The sequence below is a fragment of the Poeciliopsis prolifica genome, unplaced genomic scaffold (genome assembly GCF_027474105.1).
Source record: "Poeciliopsis prolifica strain line A6 unplaced genomic scaffold, Auburn_PproV2 SCAFFOLD039, whole genome shotgun sequence".
In the NCBI taxonomy this organism is placed as follows: Eukaryota; Metazoa; Chordata; class Actinopteri; order Cyprinodontiformes; family Poeciliidae; genus Poeciliopsis; species Poeciliopsis prolifica.
The window spans coordinates 1,504,769-1,524,111 of NW_026562414.1; the positions used below are offsets into that span (position 1 = coordinate 1,504,769).

General features: G+C 38.2%; 1 protein-coding gene across 4 annotated transcripts in view; it reads right to left on the reverse strand.

Moving 5' to 3' along the window:
* Positions 1 to 19,343, reverse strand: part of gphnb (gephyrin b) — an 82,382-nt gene that overhangs the window by 45,317 nt on the left and 17,722 nt on the right. For all 4 annotated transcript variants that reach the window (XM_055054172.1, XM_055054174.1, XM_055054173.1 and 1 more), the window contains exons 2-4: positions 6,356 to 6,434; positions 1,037 to 1,094; positions 844 to 936 (exon numbers count right to left, since the gene is read on the reverse strand). In XM_055054172.1, coding sequence (XP_054910147.1) covers positions 844 to 936; positions 1,037 to 1,094; positions 6,356 to 6,434 — 230 coding nt within the window. The remainder of the gene's footprint in view (positions 1 to 843; positions 937 to 1,036; positions 1,095 to 6,355; positions 6,435 to 19,343) is intronic.

Genomic DNA, 19,343 nt, shown 5'->3' on the forward strand with positions numbered 1-19,343 from the left:
CTACAAGGTCTCATATGTTGTGACTTTTGAACCACAAACATGTGTGTTTTATTGGGTTTTTTGTCAAATGAATGAAATAGACTATATGGCTTTCAAAAAGTGTGATGTGCATCTGTGGTCAAGCTTTTTGAGACATATTTGTGAAACCCCTTTTCTTTGCAATTATTGCAACATAAAGTTAACTTTTCCCGTGAGCTTAGTGTTAATGTTATTGTAAAAGTTTTGCAGCATCCAATACATTTTCTATCAGGAAATGTATTATTATTATTATTATGGCATTATCTATATTTATTTTTATCCATTTTCCCTATCAGATCTGCCTGGTTCCCCTTTAGCTAATGAAGAAAAACATCGCAGCAGCATGACACTGCCTCCATCATGTCTTACTATCTGGTTGGTGTGTTCATAGTGATGACATGAAGTGACTCCTGACATGAAGAGTGTTGAATGTGGACTAGAAAGTTAATTTTGGCCTCCTGTAATCTGTGCATTTATGGTTCACTTTTGATTTTGAATATAAATAATCCATTTAAAAAAAATGCAATCACCAAAAACGTATTAAGTTTCTGTGTTGTTATTATGGGATAATCTGCTTTGGCATTGTACTCATATTTTTTAATGTTTCATGACTGTCCCTTATGTAGAGCTTTGAGATTAAACCCACATTGTGCATTTTTGTTTTGAAATGTCAGAATGAGTAAAAGAACATAAAGTAAAGCAGGAGATCTGAAAACAAAAACTTGATAAAGATTTATATAACAAGAAATGTTAGGAAATTATTTGATCAAAAGATCTTTTTGATTGACAGTAAATTCTCAGGGAACATTTAATATGTAAGCTCACCTCTGGTGTTACGTCTCTCGGGGCGAAGCCAGTGCCCCCGGTGGTGAGGATGAGGTTGAGTTCTTTCTCATCACACCAATCCACCAGCGTTTCCTGCAGGCAAACATGCACGAAATGCACATTTATGAAAATCTCATGTGCAGATATACACATCACTACAATACAATGAGAGGAGCAGACCAGTTATGTTTACCTTGATTTCATCGATCTCATCTGGCACTATCTTGTAGGCCACGATCATGCCTCCCAACCTTAAAGACAAGGAAGAACACAATGTCTGAGAAAACATACATGGCACAAAAAGAAAGTTATTTTATCATTATAAACCCAGCACAGTTCTCATTGTGACACGCATGTTACATAACACCCAAGGTGATAAAGTGATTAGGTATTTAACTGACAATCTGTTTGGTGTCATGATACTTCACTTACAGAGATGGGGTCATTAATCTGATATATTTATATAGACTCATAAACAATGTCAAATGTGAAAGTAACAAGAAACACTGCAACTAAACAAGGGGGGAAATGCCCTTGAAAACTCTTTATGACAGGATTTTCCCCAGGATGGCCCAGAGAGAGGAAGCTGAAAAGTGAACGTCGGACTATGGCGCCCTCCTGTGGTCAGACACAGTATTACACAAAAAAATACCCAGACTGAAGGTGAAGAATCTGCAGAAAATCCTTATGTAACAATTTTCTTTTTCTTTTTTTTTCTTCAGAGATCTATTTTTGTGATTGCAGTGCATCATGTTTCCTTTCCATGACACTTAAATGTCATGTTACCCTCCTGCAGCCAACACACTGTACCAGTTAATTGTCGCTAATTCTCTATCTTAAAACCTTTTGGAATACTTTTAGAATATTTAGTTGACAATTTTTTTCGGAAAGCATACATAAAGTCAAAATGTTGAACTCCAACAGGTTGACCGATGATGTGCAAAAGTCAAAAATGGATCTTTGACAAAAGAGCAATTACTTAAAAAAAATGCATCTTTAGGGTGAAGGAGGTTATTCACAAACACAGGTTGTCCCACCTGACATGATGGCATGGGTGATTTACCCACACTTGGTGTGCTTTGATGGGAAGGGAGCGGCTTTTGGCAGCTCTGTATGGATTAATGCGTATTTGTATGCGTTTGTGCACGCACGCTCGTTCCTTGGTTTATGTGTTTGCGTGTGTCTGAGTTAGACCTCGCCAGAGTAAAGGAGCTGTCAGGACAAATCACCTCTTGTGTGCTCCAGGGGTTTTTCATGCCTCTCCGTTTCAGCCCAAATGAAAATACGCTCTTCACAAATAACTGGAGTTCCTTCCCAGTGTTTCCTTGGCAGCTCTTTCTGTCTGGAGACTCTGGATGCTGCGTTGTATAATGCTTGGGAGCATGTGAGAGCTCCTCTGTGCCTTTTTTAATAATTAACAGGGATCCCATTTCTGTGCTATGATGTGTTTAAGATCTTCAGGCGCATTGTTTTACGTTTATGATGAACAAGTAAGCAATTTACAAATTTGTGTAACAATAATGTGTATATTAAGAGACAAAACAGTAGCAGTCAGACATTTTGATTCACATATGCAAGCATTGCTAATGTTTTTCCAAACTGCACAGATGGCCAAATTACAGTGCAATGGAAAGTGAACTACCAACTTAAATGATGCTCAGGTGAATAATAGCAATGCTAATGATAAACATAGACAACAATTTTAATAATGAGATAAAAAAAATAATTATATTTAAATGCAAAAACACACAGATTACAGATGTTTATTTTAAGGGAATACAATGGAAACCATATATTTAAAAACATAACTTCTCCCAAACGGTATTTAAAACTAAAAAACCTAAACTTCCCATCTTTATTTCAGGCATCATCACAAACTTTATTTCTATACGCAAATGTCAAAATACTGAGAAATATTTTAACAGTTTATTTTCAAAGTCAGATATTTTTTACATATGCTAATAGTAATATGTAGGTGGTCAGCGCTGAAGATAGCTTTTTGCCTTCGGTGTGGACAGATCCTAATGCAGCTGGAAAAAAAAGAAGAGACGCCAGAAGAGAGGGCAGACAGAGAGGAAAACGGGGGTGGATGGGTTAGTAGTATTGGCCTGAAAGCTTGGACATCTCGGCCAAATCTTACAATGAATAAAAGACGAGCACAGAAAGACGGATGAAGATGGGAAGCTTGAATAACAAAGAGAGGCACAAAGTGAAAAGAGTGCAAAAAAGGGACACACTTTACAAGAGAGGGAGAATTTGGAAGTATGCGCGTGTGTGGATGTGTGTGCGTGCACAAAGGTCTGCTGCAAATCTCAGTGGTTGTGGGACACTTCCAAGAAGAAACCCATCTGCCAGGGTGATTTCATTAATAATACACGCTCTTTGTAGAAAGCACTCAATCTCACTCTCTGTATTTTTCTTGCATCCATACACACACACGCACATACACACACTACATCCAGGGGGGAGACAAAAGCCTCCTCGGTCATCTCCACACTCCCAGTAGTAACATAGAGTTGAGCCCATTAGAGGTAAGTTGTTGGTTCATCCATATGTAGGAAAGCTCTCAAGGGGTGACCTCTCAACATGTTTGCTGATAGTGGGAAAGGTGGAGGAAAAGGATGAGCTCACTCCTTTAAACCCCCACTGTGTTGAGAGCTGAGAGTGGCCACCACGGCGTTCCACTCACACGCATGATGTGCACACAACCCCAGAGAAACAAACAATATTAAAAAGTGTGCAGAAACACTCCACCCTGCGAGGGTTATTTATGGAATAAATGTCACCGTGCTTCAGCTGCATCATTTCTGACAGATTCTGGCTTTCAATTTTAATTTCTTTTTTGAAACCATAGCAGCTACACCTAAATGCAAACATCTGCGGTAAAATCGACAGGTCATAATGGATTCATTTAGGCTCTGCAGTTCTTCCCTTGGATATTTTTGGAGCAAATCCTGATAAACACGAGCTAAATATGTCAATTTCCCACAGAACATTTGTCAAACAGAAAAGACAAATGTTCATCTTAAATAGACAGAGAAGAAGCCAGAACATGTGTTTTTTTTATTTAAAGACAATTACAAGTATTAACAGGAGGTTTTCCAGTAACAGTACCAATGGTGATTGGGTTAAAAAAAAAATCAATTTAGCACTAAGGGATTTTTCTGAAATGTTCACTGAGGTTTTGCTATAAAAAATCATTTACAATTTTTGAAAAATCTTCACCAGGGATGCCAAATTACCATTTAGTTTTTTTTTATAAACATATTTTTGTTCTAAATTTAATTTAAAAAATCTAATTAACATGACGCTGATGGTTAGAAAATACACTCATCTAACTACAGCGAACAATGAGGTGCTCAACTTTTGCTAATTGCTCAAATGCTGCAAAATATACAACACAATCCTGTTATCATCGTATTAAAATTATAAATTAATGAGCAGATGTACAGATATTGAGGGGTTTATAATAAATATACTAAAAATCATAGAGCAACAAGTGTTCAGCAAAGAAGCTGACAGATCTGGTGCAGGAATTTTTCACTTTGTCCTCATTTAAACAGTCTTCACCACAGGTCTGTCCCTGTGTCCTGGAAGCCTTCAGGTTTGTCTTTGTCCCTGATCAGACAGTGAAATTAGGTCTTGTGTCACACATCTGATTTTTCTTCTGGTTATTTTTAGTCCTGGCAGTTTGCAGCGCTGAAGAAGATCTTTGCAAGTCAGTGAAGGTGCTGACAAACTGTTGACTCGCAAGCATTAAAAAATATTCACACAGATCCAAATATGTGAAGAAAACAGTTACATACATAGGGACACCCAGATGCATACGCATCCACCGCTTCCTCACCTCCATGTCCTTGAGTCTCTGTGTTATTTGTTGATCTCCCCTCTGCTGAGAGGTCTAGCCTTTGCTTCACTTCATTTGCCACCACTCACCCTCCGGTACACCTCTAGAAGCTCCCAAAAGTGAAACCAGACCGCCTGATTCCATATGCCAAAGCCTACCTGAGAGATGCTGTGATTATAGTTTAAATGTCCTACTGTGGTGCCTCACTAAATCTCACCTTCCATTCCTTCACTTCCTCATTTTGTTCTCATGCCTTTTGGTTACCCCCCCACCAAATGTTTGATTATTTCTGGCAGCTGTGACACATTGAACAAACAGTGTTCAAGGTGGTCATGATGGAGTAAGCAGCAACAAACAAGAGATTTTATGTAAACCATCAGCTCAATGTCAGACAGTAAGGCATTCTAAAATACAGTAACTAGTGCAGGACACAAATAAATGCTTTAAGTACAAAAACGGCCAGAGAGACCAGTGTGCTCTAGCAAGGCCTAATTTACACAACTCTATTTTCTCCACAGTTTGCTAAATTGACGTAAATTTTGTCATCTATATCCATGAACCCACTTGGGTCCCCTAGGAGTTTCTGCATGTACCAACACTGAGCCACGATCTTTGTGGCTGTGGTGACTGTGTGTACCAGGAGGGACAATGCAGTCCCGTATTCAAAGGGTGGCACCAAACACACAGCAAGTAAGCAAAAGCAGCAAGTCGGATTACGAGCAGGGCAGAAAAAGCAACAAGCAATGGTCAATTTTAAGAAAACAATTTTTGATTTTCCCATTTGGTTCATCTCTCAGGAAGGAAAAAAAAAATGCTAAAATTTAACTGACAGCTTGGGTAGAAGAATAAATATACTTTTTCAGCTCTTAGCATTTCAATACTTCACCGTAGAGAAATGTCACCATGTACATGAACACATGCACAAATATAGTAAGCAGTTATGAAACAAGGTTGAATGCTGTTTTGTCAAATCTCTTTCCTGTAATTATTCTACTATGTCACCAGGTGATGTTCTCACTAAAACCTGGACAACAGAGCACATCCTAAAGTCCTCACACTGGCTCCCCGTAACTCAGACAATAGACTTTAAAATACTTCACTTGGTTTATAAATGACTGGATGTCTTAGTACATAATTACACTAAAGATCTGTTGTTAACATATCAACCTTCCAAGCCACTCAGGTCTTCTGGTTCTAGTTTACTTTGCATCCACAGAACCAGAACAAAACATGGAGCATTCAGCTTCTATGAACCACAAATCTGGAACAGATATAGCATAACAGTTTGTGGTCTATTTCTCAGGAACATGTTAATTTAATCTTACCAAATCAATAAAAAAAAACCCTTAACATATAGGTTAAAAACTAAACATACAAGCGTTACAGAACTGTTAAATTATATTTTTGTTGATGAAAATATTTCATCTATTAAGGTACCGAGGATCATGTTTCTTCCTTGCATATATTAAAAGAGATCATTTTAATATATTAGTTGCAGTATTTAAAAGTGTACACAAAGATGCAAGCATGAATCTTTGTGTGAGAATAAAGCCCAGATTTAAGAGGCCTTTCAGCTGGATCAAACAATTATGTGCATGAAGGTTTTTTTGTCTTTTCAGCTTGGGGATGAATTGTCAAAAAAAAAAAAATGAGGTCAATGCTCACAAGGAGGGGTCGTGGACGAGATCTTTGAGGTTGATGCCGCTGCGGTCCTCTGCCAGGTTCCGGAAACAGCTGTCACTAACTAGAAAGAAAGACACAGAAAAATGGGAAAGTTTATTTGACATAAATTCAGTTTAGTGCAATGCATGGAAGGGCTTCAAAGTTTAGCCAATGTTAATGGGTGAGAAATGACTTATTCTCATGTTAAGCAACTCTTGATGTGAGAAAACCTCATCCAGGCTAACAAAAGCATCTACAGAACAACGTGATTCAATTGAAATATGGGAAATAATATTATTGGCAAATATTCACCCATTAAAAAAAAGAAAACATATTTCAATTTCAATTGGAATGAAATTGTGCTGTTTAAATAATTATAAATAATTTTTGTTGGTGAAAATGATAGGGACTTTTCAATAAAGACTTAATGTAGCCCAAGACAGCTAAGCCACGTTGGCAATTTATTTTTATTGTTTGGTTGGAAAAAAAGAAAAAGAATGGAAAATTTTTTTTTTTGACAGACTTCAAATTTATTTTTCACCAAAAATAGAGGATAAATCAAGAGCTATTTATCAAATGTTTGGCATATCACAGCAAAAGAAAAACAAAACAAAACCATGAGCCTTTATGACTTTAATTGCAAAGACCTGGATAAGCAGACAGACTTAATGCAAGTGAGGGTCTTAAGAATTAGGAGTAAATCAAATACACCGGGCTCAAGAAAAACATTGGTCTTTCTATTTGATTTTTTCAAAATTTATGTGATGGGTAAATGCATTAATGGTTAATTGGTTTGGCTTGCTTTTTACTGGGAGGATTTATACTGAAGTCCATTTCAAGCAGATTCACAACCTAATTAGTTCAGCAGAGATACAAGGACTGCATTGAAAAGAAGTAATGAATAAGTCAAGGTCAAGGGAAAAAAATAAATTGGAAAGACCTTCAGAAAGTGTAAGCAAATACTGTTTAAAAGCATCCATCCTTCCATCAAACCCCAGGCCTCGAACAATTCCCAACTCTCTCCATGGGAACGCCGAGGCATTCCCCGGACGGCCAGAAGTTGTAATCTGTTCAGCAAATCCTTGGTCTGCCCTGAGGCCTTCCCCTGAGGGACTTTTCCACAACACGTCCCAATGGAACGAAAGCACACATCACTGCGCTTGTGCTCAAGACCACTTTAAAAATGAACAGGAAGTTTGACTCCTTGAAGGTAAAAGGGAAAGACATGAGGAGTGACTCAAGGCTTTTTGCTCAGCAGTGTGTTCATCTATTAATCAGAAATCTGGTGCCCACGCAAAACAATCGAGTACTTATCAAGATCTTCTTGTACAGCTTTGCTGTCATTTGTCATATTACTGAACTGCAATTGGGTAGATATGTCACCTCTGACTTAAGTATAAAACAAAAAGTTACCATTATAAACAGAGTTTCTACCTTAAACACCCAAACTAATCAAAACACAATGTGATGAGGGAATAAGAGGGACACAATTAGATTTATCTTTAGATATTTAGTACAGAAAATAGTGAAAACAAGTTGTCCACTAAACAAAATTAAATTAAATTAATTTAAAAAAATGCGCACTCTAATCTAATGTTGAGACATCTTTGTGGAATTCAAAATTGCAAATAGGGCATTTGGTGTCACATTGAATAAGAAAATAAATGTATATGTATATTTATTTCATTGTATTACTGTTAGATTTTTTAATATTATCATTTTGTTGTTACTTTAGTTTATATTCAGTCTAAAGTATTATTGTGATTTTAGTATAAACTGACCTGGAGGTTACGACTGTCTTCATGCGAGATAGTAAAACTTTATGGTTCTCAGACCTTCTTCTCTGGTGTTTATCTACCCTATCTTAGGTGACAGTTTGACCTAGAGCTGAACTGGGCTCAGATTGTAAATTAGATATCACACCTGGAACTGAGTTGTTGGTCTGTTTGTGTTAAATGTTTTACGACCTCTGTTGTATCCTGACTGCGCCATGTGACTGTTTGTCTTTGACAATAAAGAGGGAGCTCACGTGAAAGCAGATCAAGAACTCTCTATTGAACAGCTTGGAGGAGCTGTTGATTTGGAGATTTCTCCTTCTGCAGAAGCCTGACCATATTTAATTCATATACGTTGTCTGTGGTTATTTTATTGTAGGTTCGAGGAAAATACCTAACAATTACAATTACAAATCACAACATACCAACAGTCGTCAGATAAAATCTTGGTTTCAATTTCTTTCATAAATAACTACAAGTTCCCAAAATCACAACTGACTAAAAAACGTTTTGCTTTTTAATACACATAAATGTCGTCACCACAGGAAATATACAATCCACCAATCCTGTCATTACCATGCACCTTTATTGTCTCCAAGCATTCCTTACAAAGCCACAGCTGCCCCTTGACTACAGAGCAGGTGTGAGTCATCATGGTGATCACAGTCATACAGAGTGACAAATAAGGTGAGATGCCGAAGAAGACAAAGACAAGAAAAGAGGACAGAGAGACAGTTAAGAAAGATGAAGAGGAAGACGATACGTCCTGTTATCTGAAGGGGGTCACACTTTAGTGGACATGGTCGTGTTCTAAAATAAAGTCTAAACCCGACAATTTAGAGGGTGACGGCGTTGGTGATGTGGATTTAATCCCAAAAAACTTGATGTGCTAGAAGTAGTCAAGACTGAAAATGTCATGATGTTGCTCAAATGAAGTGCTATGATCCATGAACGACAGGAAGGCGGAAAAGGGACAGAGCAAGGGAGGAGGTGAAGCAAGAAGGGTGTACAAGATGGAAGTATGCTGTCCAGTAAGGCACGCAATCAGGACGGGGACGAGAGATTTAGGGAAAGATGCGAGAGAATATAAAGATGGGAGCAAGGAAAATTTGTTCAAACAGGAGGGTGATAAAAACAAGGCACTGCTGATGGGGCACCTTTGTGCAGAGAGAGGTAAACACAAGGAGCTGGACGTAGCTCTGGGCTCTGGCAAATAAATCGGAAAGTGCTGACATTTGCACACCAAGTCAACTCGGGAAGAGAGGATGAAACAAGAGAGACAGAGAGACTGCTGGAAAAGGGTGGAGGTAAGCAAGCAGAAAAAAAAAGAGTAAACGGGGATGCAAAAACATGGAGTACACCTTTGCTGTGGAGGGCCATAGCTGCATAAATCCACGCGTGTGCATATGTTTGTATGCGAGGAGGAAACTTCTTTCAAGACTGCAGTATTCCTTACAAACACGCACACTCAGAGCCTTCCTCAGTCTTTCTCTCCCAGCTACCCCTTGATCTAAAAATAGCTGCTTCTCTCTCCTACAAGAGGCAGCAACCATTCTGAACCAATCAACACGGTCTGTCAAATGCATCGGTATCCACCACCCCTCTGAGTGTGTGTGTGCACGCACGTATTCGCACGCACAAGTGCAACAAGAGGGAACTCCTAACTGAAGGTAATAAAACTGCCCTCCCCTGCTGCAAAAGCAATCCCTTTCATAAAACAATGGCTGAGAAATAAAACTGAAATTGAGAGGAGGAAAGGAGCAAGACAAAAAAAAAAGGAGGGGAGGAAAGAGGAGAGAGTGGAAGAGAGGAACAGGGAGATCTGGCTGCAGTGGAAACAGGCTTCAAAGGAATATTAATGTGATCCTGTGCAAGAGCTGAAGAAAGGGGAAGAGACGAAGGCGGGAGAAATGGAGGAGGGGAAAGCAGAGCAAAAGAATTTACGACGCTGCACCCTCCTACATCGCTCGCTCCGGCTGTGCACCTTTCTCCAGGTGAAGCTGCAGCTTATATAGACGTTCATTGCATCTTCTTGAACACAGTAAAAACAAACCTGGAGCAAATCAATAAAGTTTAATCCCACTCAGATCTGCTTCCACTTGTAGAATCCTGATAAAAAGATTACGTATCCTACATTCAGGGGATTTTGACATGCGAGACATCCAGTCTTTGACAGGTTACAAAAATGATTTAAGTTTAACCTGAAGCGCATCAAACCACATAGGATATTCTATATTGGGGATATTTAATAAACAAAGACTCAAGTCTTAATCAGAGACATGAACCACAACTCTGGATTAGATTTGCAGCTAAAGATTATTAAGTCAATTATTCTATCAATCATTTTGATGATTGAGTAAGGTGGTTAACTATTAAGATTATTTCAGAAAATATTAGAATTGCATAATTGTTTCACCCCCACTCTGGATTATGTAGCCTGTAGAACCATCTTTAACAGCAGGAACATTAAATATTTCCGATTGTGAGTTTTTATTCAGTTATACATAATTATAACTCAATGTCCTTCATATCACTTTGGTTAATTGGGCAACATTTGTTGCTGCTCCACTATCTTAAGACTCCACCAACATACGTAGTAAGGTTGAGGTTCGGACTTTCACAAGGCCATTGCATTTCTTCTCTTTCTTAAGGCATTCTGTCGTAGATCTACTGTTGTGTTTGGAGCCACATTCTGTTGATGACCCAGTTTGGGCATAACTTTGCCTGCCGTCTCATATTTTACTCTACAATACATTCATGTTCCACTCAATAGCCAAAATCCTGTGGCTGCAAACTGAGCCCAAATCATCACCCCTCCACCACTATGCTCAACGGTTTATGCCATCTGTACTGAAGTTTTGGTTTTCTCTAAACGGGATGCTTTAAGTTCTTTCAAAACATACCTAATTTGGTCTCATTATTCCACAAGTTTTTATGATTCATTGAGATGCAGCTTTGCAAGCTTCAGTTGTGCTTTTCCCCACTCGACAACCCTTCAAAACAAGCCAAGTTTTATTATAACTAGTGTCATAAAATTCAAGCTAATTAAGGCCTAAAAAGTTTGCATAAGTGTACCTTGCAAAGGAGAACTGTTTTTTGTCATCAATACTAAAATTCAATACTTCTCGATGACTAAACATCTGGTACAAAATTGACAAATGAAGGTCTCCATTTTCTGAAGTTAGACAGTCTGCATTCTGTTCAGTTCCTCATGTCAATACAATTCCAAGACAAGCTTCATCTTCTTTACTTGTCATTCATAATAATTATAGAAAAAAAAAGTTTGCAATGACCAGCTTTTTTCAGGAGATTTCTGGATTTGTTTGCAAGTAATGTTTTTGATGTTTGAATTCGATCATAAATTTTTTTCTTGGCTTGCTAAAAATAACGTTACAAGACTTACAAGTCAAGCAGCAAACTTTATTATCAAAATAAAATTCTTATTTTGTAGGGCATACATCATGTACTGTCTCTTATTATAAATTGTCTGCACCTGTGAGCGGGTGTGAGTTCAGAGTTCTGGATGTCCACAGGCCATTGGAGTGGGTGGAGAGCAGAACTTCAGAAGCATTATGCCAGGCAACACCACTTGTGTATGTAATCCAGATTATCAAACTCGAGCCCAAACAGGTGAATATGTTTTCTGAAAAGGGTTAAATGCTAAACTGTGGCTGTGCAAAGAAGGTCAGGACACAAGAGAATAGTATCAAGAGGCCAAGAGAAAGGGAGCGGATCTGAGAAGAACAAAAAAAATAACAGACTACAGGCTAAAGATTAAATATTCTAACACGAGGCAGACATTTATTTCAAATGATTGTCTCTTCCTGATCAAAATTTCAAGCTTAAATCTAAGAAACTGGCTTTGGTGTATAAGTCTAATGAAAAAGTGAGTTAGAAAATAGAAGAAAGAAAAACAAACAGATGTATTGTTCTTAAATTTGATGTTAATGCATTTTAAAACAGATTAAAGGTTTAAGTTTAAAGCAGAATTTAATAGGGCAAATAGAATAGAATACTTTATAAAACACATTAAGAATGTTAGTCAAATTATCCTTCATTGGAAGAAGAATTGCTCAAGACTGTTTTCAGAACCATTATTGTACCAGGAATTCCCTTGAGATAAAATCTCTCTTTCGAGGGAAACCTTTAAGAAACCATTTAAAAATATAGTTTATTGGAAAGGATGTGATTGATAACTCAAGACCTTTCACAGAACGTTATATCAGTAAAGACTTTAAACTCTTTTCCCCAAGGTGCGATGTTTAGAAATTCAATACATATGAACCTGGGATGTTTAAGGAATATTTGATACCAAGAAGTGAAAGTCAGGTCCACATGTGATGGAGAAAAAAAAAAGAAACATTTGGGGGGACAGAATTGCTGGAACATAGAAGTGACTTCACAATGCAAGGGCATTGAAGTTTAGGTGCATTTTCTGAAACCGTTGCTTGCAGCCATGAGGCATCTCTAATTCAGTAGCTTGGCCAGCTAGCAGGCTGTGAGCTGTCAGTCTGTCAGCGACTGGCAGAGAGGGTTCATAAACTGCTAATATGTTCCACTCAATCATTTCCGGGACATAAAGCAGTCAGCACTCATTATCTCCCTGGGATTCCACACTAATGGGGATTTCCCTTATAGGATGCCCTCATATGCTCTCACTCGCATGCATCCCTCACATTGGATGTGTCTGCACCTCCAGTTACATGTGTGAAAAGAATAATTCTCAAAAGCCTTTTATTATGAGGTGCAGGTGCCTAACGCTACCTCAACATGCAGCCTTGAAACATAGAAGGGCCTGAATTGTGGATCATAGTGCAGGACAGAGCAACAGTTGTTGAAGTATTGCTAATGTAACAGTTCTGGGCTAAGCAGCTAACTGCGGCTACAAAAGCAGCATCGGAAGAGTGGCCTTTTAAGGAGTCTGAGGTTTGAATGAAAAAACAGGAAACGGTACTTTTGGTTTTGGTGCGTATATATTAAGTGATTTGTATACAAACAGACAATTACAACAGTATCGTGAGACACAAGATAATTGACTCAAAATAAATTAATATCCAAAATCATTAAGTCCATAGTTCTTTTTGTTTCTAGCTCGCCATCTTCAGATCGAGATGAGGATCTGATCCATCAGAAAAAAAAACCCCGACCTAAAAGGTCATTAAGTGTTTTTATCAAAACAATTATGTACAAACGTAATATGAAAGAAATAATTAAATTTAGGCATTTAGTTTATGCACGTTGAATGCAAATGCATAACTAGATTTCTAATAATTATACATAAACATTTCAATAATCAGGTTAACTTAACCATAATTCAAATAAAGTAAAACAAAATGTCAATAAAATTAAAATAAATTAATCAAATACTCAAGCAGAGCGAGAGAAAGAAAAAAAAAGAGTAAATATATTGTGCAATATCAAACTTAAATGTAGCTACATTCTGATCAATTTCATTAGAACTTAACTGCCTCGAAATTCATGTAAACGTGTCAAAGCACGCACAAAATTCAGCAACGAGTTACCTTCACAGAGAGAGTGGGGCGTACTTAGCCACAATCAGCTGTGCCAAAATCCAGTTGACAGTCCAGGTAAGACGTGCCAATCATTCTAATGAAACAACGGCTCCAATGAGCAATCGAGCAAAAGTTTCACATATAAAAGCAATAGTGCTATCAAATAAACTCACCAGGCAATCAAATCATTGAATTCAAAGATTTGGGTGCGTTTGTGAAGAAGACGCCAACAGCAAGCCACAATCACAGTGGAACAGCTGAGAATGTTTAAACTGCGCGCTGGAGGCAGGCAGTTTGGGACAACACAGGAAGTCTGTATGTAAATAAAATAAAATAAAAGTCTTTGACTAATTACGGGTTACACTAACAACTCTGATCTTAGAAATAAATACTTTAAAAGCCTTTCAGAAAGACATTGTACATCACATATCTAAATATCTAAAAAATCTTGACATCTCAACTTTTTGGATATCGTGTAAGGATCTCACACAAGCTCTAAGATGCTCTTTCCTGTAAAGGTTTTGTTAAGAAACAAAAGCACATATGCAAGCTTGAAAGAGCTGTCTCAAGTCTTCATAAAACAGGTTACAGCAGCTGGTAAGAAATGTAAAGAGTTTTCAAAAGTATTTGAAATCATCTGTATAGAAAAGGATACAGGAGAAGTATAACATATTTCTAATTTCTAATGTGTTACTAGTCCGCGTGTGCATGTCTGCATGAGCAAGCTCGAAGTTTCACATGCAAAAATCATCATTACAAAGCATGATGATGCCACCACCATGCTTCACCTAGGGCACGGTGCGTTCAGTTTAATGTGGAAAAGGAGCACGATATGTGACAAACTTTAAACAAGACTTTTAATCTCTCGTAGATTATCAATAACTCAACAGGCTTCACCAAATAAAGTACTGAACCTGGTTGCTCACTGCATCTGGACAGGTGCATTTGAGAGAGAAACAGAAGAACATCCACTCAATGTCCCAGTAGCCCACTTTACGCATTTGTTGTCCATAATTGTCCTTCATTTGCTTGCAGCAGAGCAAATGACCCTTCACTCTAGAGGAGCTCAGTTGGAGGGTCACACTGGATTGGACGGACTTCTGCTGGTGGGAGGGATAGCACCTTTCCCCACCAATAGGTCTCGTCCAAAAAATATATTATTGCCACCAGTGTTGTATTTTATTAGCTTGTTCTGTGTCAAATGAAAACACTGGGCCTCGGGCTTCGGATTAACTGGGTTTAATGATGAACAGAGGGTTGGATCCTCCTCCAGATTGTAATGGGTTGGTGTAGACACATGACTTAGGGGGGGCTTTCAGTTCCACATCCCTCTTATAAGCTGGAAAAGCAGAAAAGCAATGGTGCACAAATAACAGCGTCTTCATTCCATGGCAGGATAAATTTCCAAATTAATAAAGGCTTCATGGTGCTAGGTAAAATATAGTAACAGCAATAAGAGCAGATAACCTAATCTAATATAAGACCACTGTATCTTAGCAACCTTGTTAATTCTGAGGGGAGCGGCGGGGTAAGCAGCAGAGGCACAGTATTCATCATCAAAGACACACCCAGCAGCAACACACACAGATGCAAACACCAATTACTCAAAACTCTCAAATCCACAACACGAGGCACACACACATGCTTTCTTAACATTAGCCACAATCTCAATCACACTGTGGTGCCTGTGACAGCACACGCATGTAGGACTACACACACATATACACACAGATCTTGAGGCTTACTGTAAGCAGCTGGGAGAATGGAGGGGGTGTGAAGCGGAACAATAGGATCCTAATCGTTGGGCTGCATTTCAAAGCGTAGCCCCCGTTACAACACTGTTTCTAGATAAGATTAGAAAAATCTATTTATATCTAGAGGGAAAGAAGCCAACCAGTGGCTTCATTTTCATTTATTTGAAGTCGGGTCTAAATTGGGGTGGAGTTACATAATGCGAGGGAGCAACACTTTGCCATTCTTGGGTGACTGACTTGGCAGGAACAGGTAAAAAGGGAATTGAACCAAAAACAAAGAAAAAAAGCAATTGCACCAAACCATAGCTAACTCTGCTGCTAATAATTCACCTTTGCAGTTCACTGATCACTGCTATTACACCAAACTGGTCCGGCAGGTTTATGGGGACACAGCGGTGGGCCGGCTTTGCATTTGAATTCCAAAGTTATATCAGTGAAGCTCAGCCAAAATCCAGCATCCACGCTGAGCCAAGGACAAAACAGCACAACATCGCCTGGTCCCTACACACCAGATGTGTGGAGGGGAAAAAGAAAAAGAAAAAAAAATACAGGAAGAGGGAAAGACCATTCAGTTCTTTGCAGCCGTGTCCCAGGAAATCATCCAGGCAAGGCCCACTCCTGGCATCGGCTCTGAGTCCCGGGAGAGCAGAGAAAGCTCCAACCCAGTCAAAGTAAAGGCGGTGATGGAGGAGAGGTTGTAAAGTTGGCATGTGGAGTTTAGAGTCTAACCGTGACAGGATAAAGAGAGCAAATCACAGTGAATAAAAGGAAGGGGTAGGGATGCAGGGAGAGGGAAGCAGAAGTGATAATACTATGACGTTAAATAGGGAGATCAGTAAAGTAAAAAAAAAAAAAATAACTTACTCATTTTCCTACTATAGTAAAATAGGGAAAAGAGTAAGTTATTGGTGAGGGGAGTGTCTGACATAAAGAAATTAATGTAATATGGACAAGAAAGTGAGAATGATTGGAGGGTTCAGTGGTTGCATGAGAACATGTTTGATGTGTATGATTTTGATGATGGCACTCCTCAAAATGTAATGTTTGATCAATAGTTGACTGTACAGTGTTTTCTTCATAACTTTGTAATTTTCTGTTTTTATTATGTAAAGCACCTTGAACCGTCTCGCTATGTGCAGAAGGGTTCAAGTGTAGATCTGATTAGAAAAAAACAAAACTGCTGTGGGTTTGAGATTCTTCAGCCAGGACAGAGAAGACGGTTCAGAGTTGATGAACTGAATGGAGCTAAATCCTGCAAATAGTTTTTTTAAATTCTGGAATTAAGGTTCGAATTCCAGCAGGACAAATTAAATACAGAACTACGACTACAGTGGAAAAGGTTAGAATATTTGTATGTTACCTTGCCTAGTCAAAGTAAATTTCTAAATCCAGATGAAATTCTGTGGATTTTAAAATTAAGGTTCACAGATTAACTTAACTGCTTCATTTATTACCTTTATTTATGATGAAAGCCGTGACTTTATGCAAGCTACAACATTTTTCTTGAGGCCTTCTGAATTGGCTTCAATTTGATGAACATTCGTGAGGATAAATCTACTTATGTACAAAGTCAAAACACATTAATCGGATCTCATAGCATCTAAAATTAGACTTATTAGCAGTGCAAAAATAAACAGGAGACATTTTTATTCCCTGTCATTTGGAAAATGTATTACCCTTTTATAAATATCAATGTTTTTGTGGTAATACATCACTTTATTTGTCAAGTAATCAAATGTTTTATTCATTGGTTTGACAAACAAGGATAATTACTGAACACCAGACAAAAATGTGCATTTTAAAAATACATTTATTATGTAAACATGTATTTACACTTAAACATCTGAGTCATAGTGCTGACCCTAATGTTGGGTCCGTCAACAAAACCTATCAACCAATGCCCTTTAATCTGAGGAGGAACATTTCTAAGAGCTCCTGTCCTCCATGTGTATGTATTATAAGCCAGTTTGCAGACAACTTTTCACTTCTCAGTTTATGTAGCATCCATATGAACTTTTCTTTCCCCTCTCAACATCAGCGAACAGCCCAAGACTGCAGCAGTGAAAAGCCTGCAGCTCCTCACAAAGGCTTGACATGCTGTTATTTTATTAATGTGTCCATAAATATTGAAAGGACACATACTAATGAAGCCACGTTAAAAAGCTCTGTGGACTATTTACAGCACCAGGGAACACATGCAGTGACCTTGAGTATTTAGTGCTCCTTTCTACCTTCTATGCTCTTCGTCTCACTTGCCATGAAAGGAATGCCCCGGCAGCTTCAACATCATCTCCACACATACACACACGCACGCAACACACACATATTTTACCTCCTCAACAATCTCTGTCTTCTCCCCACTCTATACTTTTCTATTTGAATGAAATCAATGGATTGGAGGTGCTTGACGATCTGCCACACCCTCCTGCGAATATTAATTATAAATCACTGGCGCAGGGGATAATGAGCCCTGTTTCTAATGACAACAGGCATGATGAATGTGTTCGTGGCTCGACATCGCATTATCATGTACCCAAGCAGGAGTGTAGGCATGTGAGCTTGTGCAGTGCAAAGACTAGGCAGCAGCGTGGCTGTTGGGTGATGAGGTATTGCAGACATTTCTCCAGGTCGCGTGACATTTTGATGGTAAAGGGCCTGCAGCATGCTAGCTCTCTGTGACATTTCAAACAGTTGTTGATGCTCGCGTTATACAAACTCTATAGGAAGTACAGAAATATATCATAGCAAGTGGTATAGGCAATTATATGACTAAGTATTTAAATGGTATAAAATATCAAACGGATGATTATCAGATGTGTTGTAAAGTCTCTATAAAGATCAAAATTAGCTTTAAAAAACACTATTCAGTCAGCACTAATTGAAAGACAGAAACATACGAAGACAAATAGTTGCTAAAGTTACACTGAAATTTTTTAAAATAATATTTCTATATTACTCAGAAATACAATTGATAGGAAATTCAATTAGGCTGTCATTTGTGGAGAGAAAGCAAGATGTTTATGTCTTTGTGGAGATAACAGGAAGGCTAAACTGAGCACAGAAAGTTTGGTTTAATTCATCCTTTTGAGATTTTAGTGTTTCTCCTTGGTGGATTTTGGAAGACCAAAATTAAAGGTTAAGGTCTTAAAAACAAATATGGACAGTGGCTTTGTAATGTTAGTTACACTAACTGCAGTATTGCTCTAATTCATAAGATGGAAATCTAGAGTTAGCCTAAAATACTTATGGCCCATTTGTTTTGTCTTTGTTTTAAAATGAGCAGCAATCTCTTAATGCTTATTAATTTGTGTCTTGTTCATCAGAGTTCTGCTTTTTGTAACACTACACCTCTGTTCTCCAAGCATGCAGAAGCAGCATTCAGTTTCTATACACCAGAAATCTGGACCAATCTTCCAGAAAACTACAAAGCAGCTGAAACAGATTTCTTTTAAGACTTAAAATCCACCTGTTTAGAGTTGCCTTTGATTAGTAGAAAGTGAAACATTGATCAAGATATTTGATGTGAATTTGCTTGATGACTTTGATGAAGACATTTGACAAAATGTAATGTTTATTGCTTGTTTCATAATTGATGACTGTATGATGTTTTATGATGTAAATCAGTTTGAAGTGCCTTGTTGCTGAAATGTGAAGTACAAATTAGCTTGACTTATTTGATCTCTCCAGTGCTTTCAACACCTTCCAGGCAGGACTGCTTAGGAGACGTCAGGAAGACAAGGCAGCTTTATTTATATAGCAGTTTTCAGTCACAAACAATTCAAAGTGATTCAAAGTAGTGGACAACCTCTTGTCCCAGTGGATCCTGGACAATCTCACTGACCGTCCACAGTCGGTGAGGACACAGGGAACTGTGGTGGCAATGTACTTCTTCATCCTTTAAACTGCCATCTACAAACTATGACTCTGTCTTAGTGTGCCTCATCACAGG